Source organism: Oncorhynchus masou, chromosome 3 (genome assembly GCF_036934945.1).
Source record: "Oncorhynchus masou masou isolate Uvic2021 chromosome 3, UVic_Omas_1.1, whole genome shotgun sequence".
Lineage (NCBI taxonomy): Eukaryota > Metazoa > Chordata > Actinopteri > Salmoniformes > Salmonidae > Oncorhynchus > Oncorhynchus masou.
This window is the reverse complement of record NC_088214.1, coordinates 49514859-49532558: the sequence shown is the minus strand read 5'-3', so window position 1 is coordinate 49532558 and position 17700 is coordinate 49514859. Positions and strand designations below refer to the sequence as shown.

General features: G+C 44.0%; 1 protein-coding gene across 1 annotated transcript in view; it reads left to right on the top strand.

Annotated features, from left to right (window-relative positions):
- LOC135518350 (cadherin-7-like) overlaps positions 1–17402 on the top strand; it is a 113046-nt gene extending 95644 nt beyond the window's left edge. Inside the window, exon 11 of the mRNA XM_064943468.1 lies at positions 16900–17402. Coding sequence (XP_064799540.1) covers positions 16900–17402 — 503 coding nt within the window. The remainder of the gene's footprint in view (positions 1–16899) is intronic.
- The last annotated feature ends 298 nt before the right edge of the window (positions 17403–17700 follow it).

Here is a 17700-nt window from a genome sequence, read left to right as displayed (position 1 = left end):
AGTAATTTTTGACTGACATGTGTCTGCACTGCTTTTAACCTGGATAAGGCGAGACAAAAATTACGCACACTCATGTGGCTCAATAATTGTAATAAGGCAAGCTTGGAGGTTCTATACTTTTCTGTAATCTTGAGGCAATCTCACAAATTTTGGCAGAGCTCCTCAAACAATGACAGCAGCTGTTCCAGAGGTCTCTTGGGGCTCTGTGCAGTCACTATACTGTACAGTCGTTTGCTCTGCCTCATAATGCTGGAACCATAAATAGATAAACCATCAATAGAGAGGTCACGTAAGGTCATCTGACTCATAACATGAGAGGTCCACAATTTGCAGAACATATGATATGTTCCCTTCCCATTAGTTTTTGCCTTAAGTGTCCTTCTGTCTTATGTAACCGTTCCAAACGTAACATATTATACTGATTTGAGTGTCCCTGATTTAAGTTTACTATGTTACATCTACTCTATGAAACCAGGCTGCATTACACCTCAGTGATAATTCACATCTAACATTTTTAGGCAGCCAACATATTGATGACCATAAAGTAATCTATTATTGACGGTGTCTGTGTCTCAAACTGTCCCCTTCATTCTGGCTGACATAGTCTGTAATTGTGGTGATCGGCGAGTGTTGACTGGCACCAATTCAGCTGAAGTACATCGGAGGTCGCTTGACTCAGCAAATACCATGTAAATGATAATGTATTGGATAGTGGATAATTATTTAATTGTTTCAAGATTGTATGGATTGCAAAAATGTATCAGTATCAGCTCAGAAGGCTTGTACTCTTCAAGATGGATTATGATGACGCAGTACACATCTGAATGTGCATCAATTCATTTCAGTACAGCATGGTCAGGCAGCCAGACAAAAACCACAAGCACACATGAAAAATCTACAAAGAAATGGTTAATTGGCCTCAAAATCAACATTTTGCAATGGCCATCTCAGTCTCCAGACTTGAAACCCATTGGAAACCTGTGGTTTGAATTGAAGAGGGCAGTCCATAAGCGCAGACGAAGGATATCAAGGATCTGGAAGGATTCTGTATGGAGGAATGGTCTAAGATCCCTCCCAAGGGTCTAAGATCCCTCCCAAGGGTCTAAGATCCCTCCCAATCTGTTCCGAATGGTCTAAGATCCCTCCCAATCTGTTCCAAATGGTCTAAGATCCCTCACAATCTGTTCCAAATGGTCTAAGATCCCTCCCAAGGGTCTAAGATCCCTCCCAGTCTGTTCCAAAAGGTCTAAGATCCCTCCCAATCTGTTCCAAATGGTCTAAGATCCCTCCCAAGGGTCTACGATCCCTCTCAACTCATAAAACACTTTAAAAAAGGCTGCATCGTTATCCTTGCAAGGTGAGGTATTGAAAGGTGTTGAAACAGGGGTGTCAATAATTGTGATCCCATCACTTTTAAGATTTTTTTATTACTTGTTTAACAAAATCTATTTCTCTGGGAAATTGTATTAGTATAAAATAATGCAACTTTCAAATTATTTTGAGCGTACAATATAGCTCAGAATTTAAATTATTTATTTAATACAGTCATTTTACCCACTGTAGACAGAGGAGAGGAGAGGGAGCCCAGCTACTGAATCTATCAGTGGCTGGGCTCATTATAAAATATGTCGATGAGAACGGGCCCAGCACTAAATATTCTGCTTGTAGTCTCATTGATTTTGCATGATGGATTATTTTCTCAGTTCAAATATGAAAAATTGGGCATAATGTTCAATTGATCTACCGCACATCTCGCCCATTCATCTTTCGGCAAAACTGCCATGTTGCTAAATCAAGGCCTTAAGTGAGGCCTGTCACTTGCAATTTGTGACACAACAGTTAAATGAGTGCACAGGGTCCTTGTGACACGTTCATAATCACTATATAATAACATGCATTCAACCGTCAGTGAATTAATTTGACACGTGTTCGATTAGTTCCGGTATTCAAGCACCCATGCTCACAAACACAAAGGAAGTCCTCATTCATGTCATAGATTTTTGTGCCAAACTTTATTATTTTCTGTTCAGCGCTTGTACGAATTCCTTTATCTGTATTTACTGTGTGCAAATTGGATAGTAGAACAAAAAATTACCAAAGGTTTCTTTACAATGCTATATGGTATATTAGATAGTATATGATGAACGTATGGTCATATCAGTCAAGAGATACCGTCTGCCACGCTTCTAGAAAACTTCTCATGGCCTGACAACTAACACTGAGGATGATTTGCCATCGTGTGTCCGATTGATAAAGTTGTGACTGTACCGGACATGTTTTAATCTACTGTCTCAAAGCTGTCATATTGATCCTGTAGGCCTGCCACATAATGCCTTAATTAACTAATCAAATCAAGTCCAGGTCAACTGCCTGCAGTGTCTTGAGTTTCTACATGTCTTGTTTAACTCCCTGGCTTCATCACTAGAAGTGAAATGCTGGTTAGTCGCGTCAGATATTTTGTTTGGAGACGCCTGTATAAAGTATAGTTCAGACACAGTCTAGTTGCTTGTGCTGACCACCATGTATTACAGAGTTTTCAGTCTCAATTAATTTATTTACATTTGGCTGTAACCCCACAGTAATTGTCTGCCAGCATGAAACGGCTTTTGAGCGATAATTAAAAAGATGATGTACTAAGGTGAAGAACTCCTCCGTCTCAACCCAACAGTTAAACCACCAAATTGAGGGTGTGGGCAGCACATGGTACCCACTCAAACAAAGGGTAATCTCTCTCAGGTGCTGCTGAAGATCTTTGTAGACTCCTGACTTATTGCTAGCATTATCATAACATTGCCATCTTCAGTTGTCAATGTCCATCTCTCGTAAAACAGTTTCACTGAATTCCAAAGGGCTTTTCCTGTATGGCTAGTAGTGGGCAGAAATCTGAGAAAATGCTCATACCACATGATGAATGTAAGTTGGTCTACATGCAACATTTGAGTGGAATCCACACTGATTGAAAAGTATTTCAATGTCTTTAATTGACTGATCATTTCAATCACCACCTTCTGTCCCATCAGTTCAATAAATGCCTTGCAGATCCCTACAGAGGTAAGAGGGATTCCCTTTGCCGGCTTTTATGTATTTCTCTATATTTCTCTATATGCGCTTTTAACAAAGGATCACACTGGCTTATTACCATACCCAAATCATTTATATTGTCAGAACGCCCTAATGTTTCACTATGACCCCTGAAGTAGGCTAGGAATTTTTTTGTTATTCTATGCCATTCAGATCCTTCATGCTCAAATAAGCAGTCATTCTTGTGTTTCCAATCACTGTAACCAATACTGCCAAATTGCTTTGAATATGGCAGTCCACAGTTCTTGTCCCCAAAAAGTCGGCAAGCAAAACAAAATAAACTACCTTTCGAGAGAGAGTACAAAAGGCATTCCCTGGGCACGTTTTCACGATTTTGAAATGGGCTTTTTAAAAGTGTTGTTTCTGGTGTTTGTACTGATGCTGATATGTCAGCGTTTCTTTTCTGGCACAATTTTGTCCCTTTTTAGCCCAGTAAGTACGCACACTGTCATCAAGTTTAACCCAACGAGCTGGGTCAGGGGTGTAGGAGTCCTCCTCGCTGACAGCAGCAGTTGACCCAATGAGGGGACCTGTGGCACATGTGGCAGGGGCAGTTGGAGGTTTCTTCTGCATGCTCTTCTCTGCTACCAGGCTAGTTGTGGTGGCTGCTGCTGGCGGTGGCATTGTGTGATGGTCCTGGTCCTCCTTAATAGCAGCTGATATAGCGAGAATGAGGCTTGTTTAGAAAGTTGTTGCCTCACCAGTAGGCTCCTTTGCTCATCTGCTGGTCAACTGCTGGAGGTGTGATTGGGAGCTGGTGCACATGATCCAGGCTAGCAGCTAGCCCAGTTGCTGTTGTTGCTGATGATAGCTCATCATCATTGGCGGCAGTGGCTGTTGAACTTTGTTGAGAGGAACTGGTAGCTGGCTTACTGAAATATCCAGTTAATTTTGGTATCTTTTTTTAGCATACCTTGGTCCCGGAACTCTTTCAGCCTCTGCCTTTTTACTTTTGAACTGGCTCAGCTCGCTACAGTGTACATGACTTTGAGGAACATCAAAGGTAGCCGCCAAATTACGACTAACCCGCCAAGACCGCAAACCCATTGCGCCAGAGGCAATTAATCAGTTATTACAAATATGGACAACATTCAATCAGCCGCTGGCAAACCATCTAATTCCATAAAAATTAAAATAAATCCAGGGCCCCTAATTTAATTCAGATTTTTACCTGGACTGGACTACAGCCAAGGTTAGCATGTGCATTAAAACTCCTCTGAGTGTCTATCTGTCATACAATGTTGCATACCCAACATGTTGAACATGAACAGCAGAAATCCAACAAAACAAAACATTTTGTAGTTTTTGGGTGAGTTACATATCTATTACCAGGCAATTAATATTGTTATTATGATAAATTCTAAGCATAGCCGCAGGAAGTAGGGGTGATGGGGGTGCTGTTGACCCCTGATAAATTGAAGAAAAAAATGTCCCAGTCAAGAGTTTGGACACACCTACTCATTCCAGGGTTTTTCTTTATTTGGACTATTTTCGATATTGTATAATAATAGTGAAGACATCAAAACTATGAAATTACACAAACAAAAAAAGTGTTAAAAAAATAAAAATATGTCTTATATCTGAGATTCTTCAAAGTAGCCACCCTTTGCCTTGATGACAGCTTTGTACATTCTCGTCCGGGTCGCCCAGGGTCTTCCAGGTTATCTTAGGGGAGGGTTTGGCTGGCTGGGATGTCCTAGTCCCATTGCGCTCTAGCGACTCCTGTGGCGGGCCGGGTTCATGCACGCTGACATGGTCGCCAGTTGAACTGTGTTTTTTCCGACACATTGGTGCAGCTGGCTTCCGGGTTAAGCGAGCAGTGTGTCAAGAAGCAGTGTGACTTGGCAGGACTTTGTTTCAGAGGACGCATGGCTCTCGACCTTTCGCCTCTACCGAGTTTCAGCGATATGACAACACTATAACTACAATAGGATATCACGAAATTGGGGAGAAAAAGGGGTAAAAATAAATAAATAATAAAGGCCTGCTCCTTAAATCCCACTAATACGAGAGCACCAGCCTTTGCCATATGGACACATTGATTCCCCGTGAACCATTGGCGGCTAAAGAAATGAGAGACTGCCTAGGCCAATGTAGGGGTAGTACTGTAACTTATTTTGTCGACTAAATAAAAATATATAAATCCTGAACAAATCCTGATGAAAATGCAGGTTATTTCATCTCTCTATAGATACCTAGCCTTTCTGCCTCCCTTTCTATCTGTCTTACTAAGTCCTGCCCAATGACTGTATATATGAAGGTCTGGTAAGCTATTGCTTGTGAACTTGTGATGTGTCTATTATTTATCGAATCAACTAACTATATTTAATTGTTACACAATAAATGAATCATGCAACAATTAACTCGTTCGGAATTTGCGGCACCACGGAAGAAGATGTTTATAGAGTTACCATCGAATTAAACTCGAAAAGATATATAACTCATATATCGATAACAGTCACTTATTAATCGCCTCATATCAGTCTCATTCTGAAAGCCGCCTACTCCTTGGATCCGCAAGAACCCCAGCTTTACTTATGATTCAGCACAAAATCAGTTGAATTATTTATTTACTAGCTAACTAGTAAATAACACTTAACACACTAGAAAAAGTCCCTAGCCGACTAACAACAGCATGCCTGCTTGGTTACCACAAGAGGGAGGGGTAGATAGGGAGATGGACAGACAAAGAGAGAGCCAAACTTATCGTTGATACGTTTGGAAACTACCCTCAAAGTAATAATTTAATCTTTACACGAACCACCTCCCGTTTGGGTAAGAGATCATGAATGTATTTACGTGTAGATATCTTTGTTTGTCGTCTCTCTGTTGAAACCAATCAATCCATCTATGGGTTGTAGTGTCCCGCTTCAGTGTAAGGCTCTGATTGTCCACCAGAGGTCACAATTTCCTTCTTCTTAGTTGTCTTGGTCTTGTAGTGGAGTGTTCACATATAACAGATACTCTGTGATTGTCTGAGATGGGATTTTGTCCTTCCCACCTCCATGTTTTTAGTCAAAGTTCGAGGACCACTTTTATATGCCCAGCCTGCAGAATGGCAATGTTAATAATTAAGGTCTAATCTTCTTCACCTCATGTGGAGATTCGAAGTTCTAACCATTTTCAGCCATGTAGCCACAGCTACATGTTTTCTGGCATAAATTAATTATTCAGGTTTCAGCTCCCGACCACTTTACAGGTCAGTAGCAACCTAGCAATATTTTAGTCTGGCAGGTGAGGTTATCTTATCATTTAGTGTTGAGAGTTTTAGTGTTTCCAACCATTTTCAAAGTGTGGACCACGGTCTCACGTCTTCTGGTATCTTAATTCTTAGCGAGTCCTTTTAAGCACTCTGGTCGGAAAGGGAGGTTGCATCATACTGACACGCTCTTCTGACCTCATTCCGGGCGTGGCTACTTAACCTCTCTGGCCCACCCGGGACGCAACCGCACCCCCTTCCAACAATAAATGCAAATGCGCTACGCCAAATGCTAATAGCACTCGTTAAAACTCAAACGTTCATTAAAATTCACTTACAGGGTAGTCAATTCAAGCTACACTCGTTGTGAATCTAGCCAATGAGTCAGATTTGTAAAATGCTTTTCGGCGAAAGCATGAGTAGCTATTATCTGATAGCAGGCAACACGCCGAAATACCAGAAGGGCACGTAAACAAAGGATTTTGCGTAGCCGGCGCTACACAAAACGCAGAAATAAAATATAAAACATTCATTACCTTTGACGAGATTCTTTGTTGGCCCTCCTATATGTCCCATAAACATCTCAATTGGGTCTTTTTTTTCGATTAAATCGTTCCTTGTGTACCCAAAATGTCAATTTATGAACACCGTCAGATCCAGTAAAAACACATTTTTTAAACGCAACGTTATTTTTTAAAATTAAAAAAGTTGCCTATAAACTTTGACAAAACACTTCAAACTACTTCTGTAATCCAACTTTAGGTATTACTAAACGTTAATAAACGATCAAATTGATCATGGAGCGATCTGTATTCAATAAGCACGAGTTTGGGTAACGTAACTAACTTTTCCGGTTCCATTGTTTACATCTGTGGACTTGACAACCGGATGTGGCTATTACTCAGATGACCAAGGATTTAGTTGAATCGAAATCACAACACTGGCGACATCGTGTGGAAGCTGTAGGAACTGTAATCTCACTCTTAATTATTTTTCCTTCCAATAGACAATACTTGGGCTGGCGGATTGATTTTTTCTTCGTCGATTTAGTGACCAGGTTTTCTGGCGATTTTGACCACGGAACTCGTTCTGTTATAGTCACAGACACCATTGAACCAGTTCTAGAAACTTCAGAGTGTTTTCTATGCACACATACTAATCATATGCATATACTATATTCCTGGCATGAGTAGCAGGATGTTGAAAAAAGTAGCCCGATCTCTAAGAGGTTTTAATGTGCAACATGGACATGGACAGGATAAGCCATAAACTCATTAGAAAACCAAAATCACATTCCTATCGTGACAAAAATAGTTTAATCGTTCTTAATATTGTATTCACAATTTATTGGATGGAAACTTGACAGCCAAAGGGTTTTTCCTTCCCAAGTTACAGTATTTACTTCATACAGTTTTTAAAAACGTCACAAAATGACAAGCAATATGACATGATTATTCTTTAGATACCCACTGACTATTCCTATCTTAGAAATATTGTTCCAGTATTCACTTTTCGGGTGTTTTGGTTTTGGCGGCAAAAGTCTTCTGGGGGACAAAGGCATTCCTTTGAACGATACTGAACAGAAGGAGGGAGATTCCCTTCCTCCCTAATTTAAGACAAAGTCTTAATTAAGCTGTCAAACCTGTCTCAGCCCCCTCCCCCCCTTTCCTCTTCTGTGGGTGAGAGGAGTCTGTGTTACGGTTTTCTTCCTGGGAAGGAGAGGAGGACCGAAATGCAGCTTGGTTATGGTTGAACATCTTTAATAAAGATGATAACTTGAACAATATACCAAACAAGAAACCGTGGAAAAACCAAAACAGTCCTAACTGGTGCAAAACACAGAGACAGGAAACAATCACCCACGAAATACCCAAAGAACATGGCTGCCTAAATATGGTTCCCAATCAGAGACAACGATAAACACCTGCCTCTGATTGAGAACCACTTGAGGCAACCATAGACTTACCTAGAATACTACACTGAACACAACCCCATCAATCTACAAAACCCCTAGACAAGAAAACACATAATCGCCCATGTCACACCCTGGCCTAACCAAAATAATAAAGAAAACACAGAATACTAAGGCCAGGGCGTGACAGTCTGGTCATCGTGGGCCATTTTCAAATCTGATCTGAGGCCTTGGATCCTCAGTCAGGAGAGTCATGACACTTGTAACATTGTATCAACTAACATATTCCTGGCCCTCAGAGTTTACCACCAGGGAGCTCCGGACAGACAGCTGTCTTTGCGCAAAGAAATATCTGTTCAGGTAGGCTATTTCCACTGGATATATGAGAGCATGACATTTAGCTAGTCCTGGTTGAGCCAGTCCTGGTGGTAATCTAGGGGGAGAGTGTTGTAAAGATTTTTCAAATACTGTGAGGAAATATCATTGACTAACTCATCAACTATCTCGCTGACGACTGTAACTGAGAATCTCAATTTATGGTGAGCTCAGACAATCAGACATCCAGTTAACCTATGCTCATGCATGGAAGCTCAATTAACATTAAGAGGATATAGAAACCAGAAACCAGACATGCTCATTGCTGACATGGAGCACTTTAAACAAAATATACATATATTTTTGCCTCCTCTTAACCCCCCCCCCCCCAGTGGCGGTTCAGGTTTGTATGGCTCCCTGCAGCTCCCCCCCCCCAAAAAAAAATAACATTCTGCACTAACTGACTTTTGGAACACAAATAAATAATACTAGCAAAAAAATTAATACATAACAAAACTTTATAAATACAAACACAAAAATAAGACTCATACATATAAAAAAAGAAGTATCAAAGACGACCCTAAACTTAACCAGAACCCCTAACCAGTGTTCTAAAGTACTACATAAGTTGTTTTTTGGGTTATATGTACTTTACTTTACTATTTATTTATTTTACTACTTTTACTCCACTACATTCCTACTCCATACATTTTCCCTGACACCCAAAAGTACTTTTTACATTTCGAAAGTAATGATTTTTTCCCCAATTCAGACACTTGTCAAGACAACATCCCTGGTCATCCCTACTGCCTCTGAAACAAACTGTAGTATATAAATACAAATAAAAAAAGAGAATTGAATTATTACACTATTACCGTATTGCTAACAACAAACACACAAACTAAATTGCACAACCAATTGCATTAGTACTGTAAAAAGTTATAGGTGCGCTATTTGATAGATTCCCCTCTCCCCCTACCTCGGGCTTCCACTGGGGAGACCTGTGGTCAACCTACCCCCACCACCTCCCCCTACCTCGGGCTTCCACTGGGGAGACCTGAGGTCAACCTACCCCCACCACCTCCCCCTACCTCGGGCTTCCACTGGGGAGACCTGAGGTCAACCTACCCCCGCCACCTCCCATTCTCGTACGTCTGTGCTTCTGTAGACCTTCCCAGGCAGTGGCCTGCCTAGCTCACAAACTAGAATCAGGGCGCCCAATCCGACAAGGTTCATTGACCCACAGTCCCACAAGGTGACATGATATCATTGACATGACGTTCAAATGAGTGAGAGAAAACCGATTGCGCAAATGTCACCATTTGGAATATTATTATTATTAAAAAGAATTGTTTGGGCGCTCCATGCTGCCCCCGGCAAGATGCTGCCCATGTCGCCTGTGCCTAAATCCGCTACTGCCTCCACCGTGCTTGTCTAGCCCACGGAATGGCATCATGCCTGGGGATGAGGTATGGTCTGGTCGGCTTCCATATTTCAGTCTGGCGGTGGCACCGCTGATGGATGAATTATTAGACATTTGCCTCCCCTGCTTTGCTCACTCACTCTGCAGCGACAGAGGTTATTTTCAACCCTGGGAGTATAGATCCAACGCGGGAGAGGAGGGGATTCTGGCAGGCAGTCACTAACCTGATGGGTTGACTGTGACTGTGTCTTGGGGAGTGTGTTTGACGGAGATGTGTATGTTGGTGTGTTTGTATGTAACAAGTGTGTGAGTGCGTGTGTGTGTGACACACAGTGATGTTGTATGTGGGTGTGTCCGTGAATGTGTGATATTTATTTTGTGTGTGTGTGTGTGTGTGTGTATCTGTGAATGTTTGTGTGTGCTGAGTTAAAGGAGGGGAGATTTATGTCATAGGGTCTATATGCACACAGCCCACGTAGTCAAGTGCTCAGCAATGGGGTGTTCAGCACAGCATAGTATATTAGTCAAGTAGTGTGTTGGTCAGTACTTTCAACTTGCCCTTGAAATTGATAGAGCTTATGGTCGCTCAAACTTTGCTTTTAGAATATTGTGAGGATGTTGGTTTATATTGTTTTAGACTATATTCAATTTTAGGATAAAACTTTTCTAGCATGTCAAAAGATGGCACAGAAATGGTCCATCAAGTATATAGAAAGAGAGAGGTCGAACCTTGACATGGTTGGGTTTGTTTGCTTTTAGGGGCGGCTGCTTTATGACTAGCATATAATCCTGTTTTATTGCACAGATAGGCATATGCTGTGCCCATAAAAACGATGCCCAGGGTAAGCAACTTGTGGGAGCAGCCGACTATTACCTGTTAAGTGCACTTCTTTTCACCAAGGCCCATAGGGCTCTGACCAAAAGTAGTGCACTCTAAAGGGGTTAGGGTGTCATTTGGGATCGCACCACTGTTAAACCCTGATATTTACAGCATATTTGGCCACTCCAAATCTCTGTGCTCATGTCTGTGTGTTTATCTCTGTGTTGTTTACATTCTAACAACATGAGCAGGCCAATTACATATTTAAAAAGTATAAATCTTGAAAATCTCATGAAGTAATTTGCGAATACCTCAAAGGAGTCAATTTAAGGTCGATAGATATCTTTTTGATTTGTCAAGATCTGAATTCACCCTGAAATAACCTTAAAGCAACTTGAATTCCACCAGAAATAACCTGACCTCAGGACTGTAATGAGTAACACCTTTTCCAGATAGCACCACACTCGATGAACAGCTAGCTGTTCTCAGCACTGCAGTACAAGTGATTAAAACCTAATCAGTTGAAGCTATTAATAAAACCAATGTAGCGGATCATCTGCCCCCATCTTAAATATAATTTTCCAGACAATACCAAAACTGTATTCTCAGACAAGAGTATGCTCTTCAGGCTAAAGGTGAGGAAAATACAACGAGGGTGTCTTATATGCCTTGGCTGAAAACACAATGAATAACATGGGCCTATTGCAATAAATGTAATACAGATAGTATCGCTCTTTATCAATCAACTCCATTCCTTTCTCCACCCCCACTGGCTCCTTTATCAATCGACTCCATTCCTTTCTCCACCCCCACTGGCTCTTTATCAATCGACTCCATCCCTTTCTCCACCCCCACTGGCTCCTTTATCAATCGACTCCATTCCTTTCTCCACCCCCACTGGCTCCTTTATCAATCGACTCCATTCCTTTCTCCACCCCCACTGGCTCCTTTATCAATCGACTCCATTCCTTTCTCCACCCCCACTGGCTCTTTATCAATCGACTCCATCCCTTTCTCCACCCCCACTGGCTCCTTTATCAATCGACTCCATCCCTTTCTCCACCCCCACTGGCTCCTTTATCAATAGACTCCATTCCTTTCTCCACCCCCACTGGCTCTTTATCAATCCACTCCATTCCTTTCTCCACCCCCACTGGCTCTTTATCAATCGACTCCATTCCTTTCTCCACCCCCACTGGCTCTTTATCAATCGACTCCATTCCTTTCTCCACCCCCACTGGCTCTTTATCAATCGACTCCATTCCTTTCTCCACCCCCACTGGCTCTTTATCAATCAACTCCATCCCTTTCTCCACCCCCACTGGCTCCTTTATCAATCGACTCCATCCCTTTCTCCACCCCCACTGGCTCCTTTATCAATCGACTCCATTCCTTTCTCCACCCCCACTGGCTCTTTATCAATCGACTCCATTCCTTTCTCCACCCCCACTGGCTCTTTATCAATCGACTCCATTCCTTTCTCCACCCCCACTGGCTCCTTTATCAATCGACTCCATTCCTTTCTCCACCCCCACTGGCTCTTTATCAATCGACTCCATTCCTTTCTCCACCCCCACTGGCTCTTTATCAATCGACTCCATTCCTTTCTCCACCCCCACTGGCTCTTTATCAATCGACTCCATTCCTTTCTCCACCCCCACTGGCTCTTTATCAATCGACTCCATTCCTTTCTCCACCCCCACTGGCTCTTTATCAATCGACTCCATCCCTTTCTCCACCCCCACTGGCTCCTTTATCAATCAACTCCATTCCTTTCTCCATCCCCACTGGCTCTTTATCAATCGACTCCATTCCTTTCTCCACCCCCACTGGCTCTTTATCAATCGACTCCATCCCTTTCTCCACCCCCACTGGCTCTTTATCAATCGACTCCATTCCTTTCTCCACCCCCACTGGCTCTTTATCAATCGACTCCATTCCTTTCTCCACCCCCACTGGCTCCTTTATCAATCAACTCCATTCCTTTCTCCACCCCCACTGGCTCTTTATCAATCGACTCCATTCCTTTCTCCACCCCCACTGGCTCTTTATCAATCGACTCCATTCCTTTCTCCACCCCCACTGGCTCTATATCAATCGACTCCATTCCTTTCTCCACCCCCACTGGCTCTTTATCAATCAACTCCATTCCTTTCTCCACCCCCACTGGCTCTTTATCAATCGACTCCATTCCTTTCTCCACCCCCACTGGCTCTTTATCAATCGACTCCATTCCTTTCTCCACCCCCACTGGCTCTTTATCAATCGACTCCATTCCTTTCTCCACCCCAACTGGCTCCTTTATCAATCGACTCCATTCCTTTCTCCACCCCCACTGGCTCTTTATCAATCGACTCCATTCCTTTCTCCACCCCAACTGGCTCCTTTATCAATCGACTCCATTCCTTTCTCCACCCCCACTGGCTCTTTATCAATCGACTCCATTCCTTTCTCCACCCCAACTGGCTCCTTTATCAATCGACTCCATTCCTTTCTCCACCCCCACTGGCTCTTTATCAATCGACTCCATTCCTTTCTCCACCCCCACTGGCTCTTTATCAATCGACTCCATTCCTTTCTCCACCCCCACTGGCTCTTTATCAATCAACTCCATTCCTTTCTCCACCCCCACTGGCTCTTTATCAATCGACTCCATTCCTTTCTCCACCCCAACTGGCTCCTTTATCAATCGACTCCATTCCTTTCTCCACCCCCACTGGCTCTTTATCAATCGACTCCATTCCTTTCTCCACCCCCACTGGCTCTTTATCAATCAACTCCATTCCTTTCTCCACCCCCACTGGCTCTTTATCAATCGACTCCATTCCTTTCTCCACCCCCACTGGCTCTTTATCAATCGACTCCATTCCTTTCTCCACCTCCACTGGCTCCTTTATCAATCGACTCCATTCCTTTCTCCATCCCCACTGGCTCTTTATCAATCGACTCCATTCCTTTCTCCACCCCCACTGGCTCTTTATCAATCGACTCCATTCCTTTCTCCACCCCCACTGGCTCTTTATCAATCGACTCCATTCCTTTCTCCACCCCCACTGGCTCTTTATCAATCGACTCCATTCCTTTCTCCACCTCCACTGGCTCCTTTATCAATCGACTCCATTCCTTTCTCCATCCCCACTGGCTCTTTATCAATCGACTCCATTCCTTTCTCCACCCCCACTGGCTCTTTATCAATCGACTCCATTCCTTTCTCCACCCCCACTGGCTCTTTATCAATCGACTCCATTCCTTTCTCCACCCCCACTGGCTCTTTATCAATCGACTCCATTCCTTTCTCCACCCCCACTGGCTCTTTATCAATCGACTCCATTCCTTTCTCCACCCCCACTGGCTCTTTATCAATCGACTCCATTCCTTTCTCCACCCCCACTGGCTCTTTATCAATCGACTCCATTCCTTTCTCCACCCCCACTGGCTCTTTATCAATCGACTCCATTCCTTTCTCCACCCCCACTGGCTCTTTATCAATCGACTCCATCCCTTTCTCCACCCCCACTGGCTCCTTTATCAATCAACTCCATTCCTTTCTCCATCCCCACTGGCTCTTTATCAATCGACTCCATTCCTTTCTCCACCCCCACTGGCTCTTTATCAATCGACTCCATCCCTTTCTCCACCCCCACTGGCTCTTTATCAATCGACTCCATTCCTTTCTCCACCCCCACTGGCTCTTTATCAATCGACTCCATTCCTTTCTCCACCCCCACTGGCTCCTTTATCAATCGACTCCATTCCTTTCTCCACCCCCACTGGCTCTTTATCAATCGACTCCATTCCTTTCTCCACCCCCACTGGCTCTTTATCAATCGACTCCATTCCTTTCTCCACCCCCACTGGCTCTATATCAATCGACTCCATTCCTTTCTCCACCCCCACTGGCTCTTTATCAATCAACTCCATTCCTTTCTCCACCCCCACTGGCTCTTTATCAATCGACTCCATTCCTTTCTCCACCCCCACTGGCTCTTTATCAATCGACTCCATTCCTTTCTCCACCCCCACTGGCTCTTTATCAATCGACTCCATTCCTTTCTCCACCCCAACTGGCTCCTTTATCAATCGACTCCATTCCTTTCTCCACCCCCACTGGCTCTTTATCAATCGACTCCATTCCTTTCTCCACCCCAACTGGCTCCTTTATCAATCGACTCCATTCCTTTCTCCACCCCCACTGGCTCTTTATCAATCGACTCCATTCCTTTCTCCACCCCAACTGGCTCCTTTATCAATCGACTCCATTCCTTTCTCCACCCCCACTGGCTCTTTATCAATCGACTCCATTCCTTTCTCCACCCCCACTGGCTCTTTATCAATCGACTCCATTCCTTTCTCCACCCCCACTGGCTCTTTATCAATCAACTCCATTCCTTTCTCCACCCCCACTGGCTCTTTATCAATCGACTCCATTCCTTTCTCCACCCCAACTGGCTCCTTTATCAATCGACTCCATTCCTTTCTCCACCCCCACTGGCTCTTTATCAATCGACTCCATTCCTTTCTCCACCCCCACTGGCTCTTTATCAATCGACTCCATTCCTTTCTCCACCCCCACTGGCTCTTTATCAATCAACTCCATTCCTTTCTCCACCCCCACTGGCTCTTTATCAATCGACTCCATTCCTTTCTCCACCCCCACTGGCTCTTTATCAATCGACTCCATTCCTTTCTCCACCTCCACTGGCTCCTTTATCAATCGACTCCATTCCTTTCTCCATCCCCACTGGCTCTTTATCAATCGACTCCATTCCTTTCTCCACCCCCACTGGCTCTTTATCAATCGACTCCATTCCTTTCTCCACCCCCACTGGCTCTTTATCAATCGACTCCATTCCTTTCTCCACCCCCACTGGCTCTTTATCAATCGACTCCATTCCTTTCTCCACCCCCACTGGCTCTTTATCAATCGACTCCATTCCTTTCTCCACCCCAACTGGCTCTTTATCAATCGACTCCATTCCTTTCTCCACCCCCACTGGCTCTATATCAATCGACTCCATTCCTTTCTCCACCCCACTGGCTCCTTTATCAATCGACTCCATTCCTTTCTCCACCCCCACTGGCTCTTTATCAATCAACTCCATCCCTTTCTCCACCCCCACTGGCTCTTTATCAATCGACTCCATTCCTTTCTCCACCCCAACTGGCTCCTTTATCAATCGACTCCATTCCTTTCTCCACCCCCACTGGCTCTTTATCAATCGACTCCATTCCTTTCTCCACCCCCACTGGCTCTTTATCAATCGACTCCATTCCTTTCTCCACCCCCACTGGCTCTTTATCAATCGACTCCATTCCTTTCTCCACCCCCACTGGCTCTTTATCAATCGACTCCATTCCTTTCTCCACCCCCACTGGCTCTTTATCAATCGACTCCATTCCTTTCTCCACCCCCACTGGCTCTTTATCAATCGACTCCATTCCTTTCTCCACCCCCACTGGCTCTTTATCAATCGACTCCATTCCTTTCTCCACCCCCACTGGCTCTTTATCAATCGACTCCATTCCTTTCTCCACCCCCACTGGCTCTTTATCAATCGACTCCATTCCTTTCTCCACCCCCACTGGCTCTTTATCAATCGACTCCATTCCTTTCTCCACCCCCACTGGCTCCTTTATCAATCGACTCCATTCCTTTCTCCACCCCCACTGGCTCTTTATCAATCGACTCCATTCCTTTCTCCACCCCCACTGGCTCTTTATCAATCGACTCCATTCCTTTCTCCACGCCCACTGGCTCTTTATCGCTCTATCCATCAAATTGTTTCTCGGAGCTAAAAACTTGCCTCCAACAGTTGTGTTGATGTGTTTAGGGGGCCTAATGCCACACAGGTGGCAGACAGGGTTTCCCTATCATTACCAGTATGTTTTGGACTATGACCAAAAATTATGAAATATATATTTTCTAATATAGCACAAATGTTCTGTACTGTAAAAAGTCCACACTGGTCCTGGACATGTGATGCCTCTGTCGTTTTGTCCATCTTGGCTCAAGGTTTGACAAAGAATGTCTCCACAATGATATTTATTGACAGACCATTTTTACTTTGTCTACTAATGATTAACCCTCAGCTATCTTGATCCTCTGCCCTTTATTGATGGTGACTGTCCCTCTCTGTCTCTCAACACAGTGCTTGTCCTGTTGATTGTCACCATGCGACGGAGGAAGAAAGAGCCCCTGATCCTGGACGAGGAGCGTGACGTGCGCGAGAACATTGTACGCTACGACGACGAGGGCGGCGGCGAGGAGGACACAGAGGCCTTCGACATGGTCGCTCTCCGCAACCTGAAACTGGTCCGTGAGAGCAGTGGCAAGACCCGCCGTGATGTCACCCCGGAAGTGCCCAGCCTCTTCTTGTCTTGCCGACCACCGCCAGACAATGGCATCTTCCGCGACTTTATCTGGGACCGGCTGAAGGAGGCCGACGTAGACGTGTCGGCACCACCCTATGACTCACTGCAGACATATGCCTTCGAGGGTAGTGGCTCGGCCGCAGAGTCCCTCAGCTCGCTGGATTCCCTGAGCACGGACTCGGAGCAGAACTACGACTACCTCAGCGACTGGGGGCCGCGATTCAAGAAGCTGGCAGACCTCTACGGCCACAGCGATGACGGTAACCTCTTCGCCTCTTAGCCCTCGGTTGAGCCTGCTAAAATGTTGGCACAGACATTCTAACAACTAAGGGAAGGAAACTGAAGAATATAAAGAAGGATACAAGAAAGCAAATGTAAGATGACGAGAAGAAAATGCTGTACTCTGAAGGATATTTGATTGGTGTATATAAATGCATCAATGACGGTGAGAATAACCAATAGGATGTTGGTTTTCTATTCAAAATCTTTTTTGGGGGACTGGCAGTATTTTTCAAAGAATAAACTTTGTGAGAATTTGTTAACTAGATTTAATATGATGGAAATTATGCAAAGCGTAA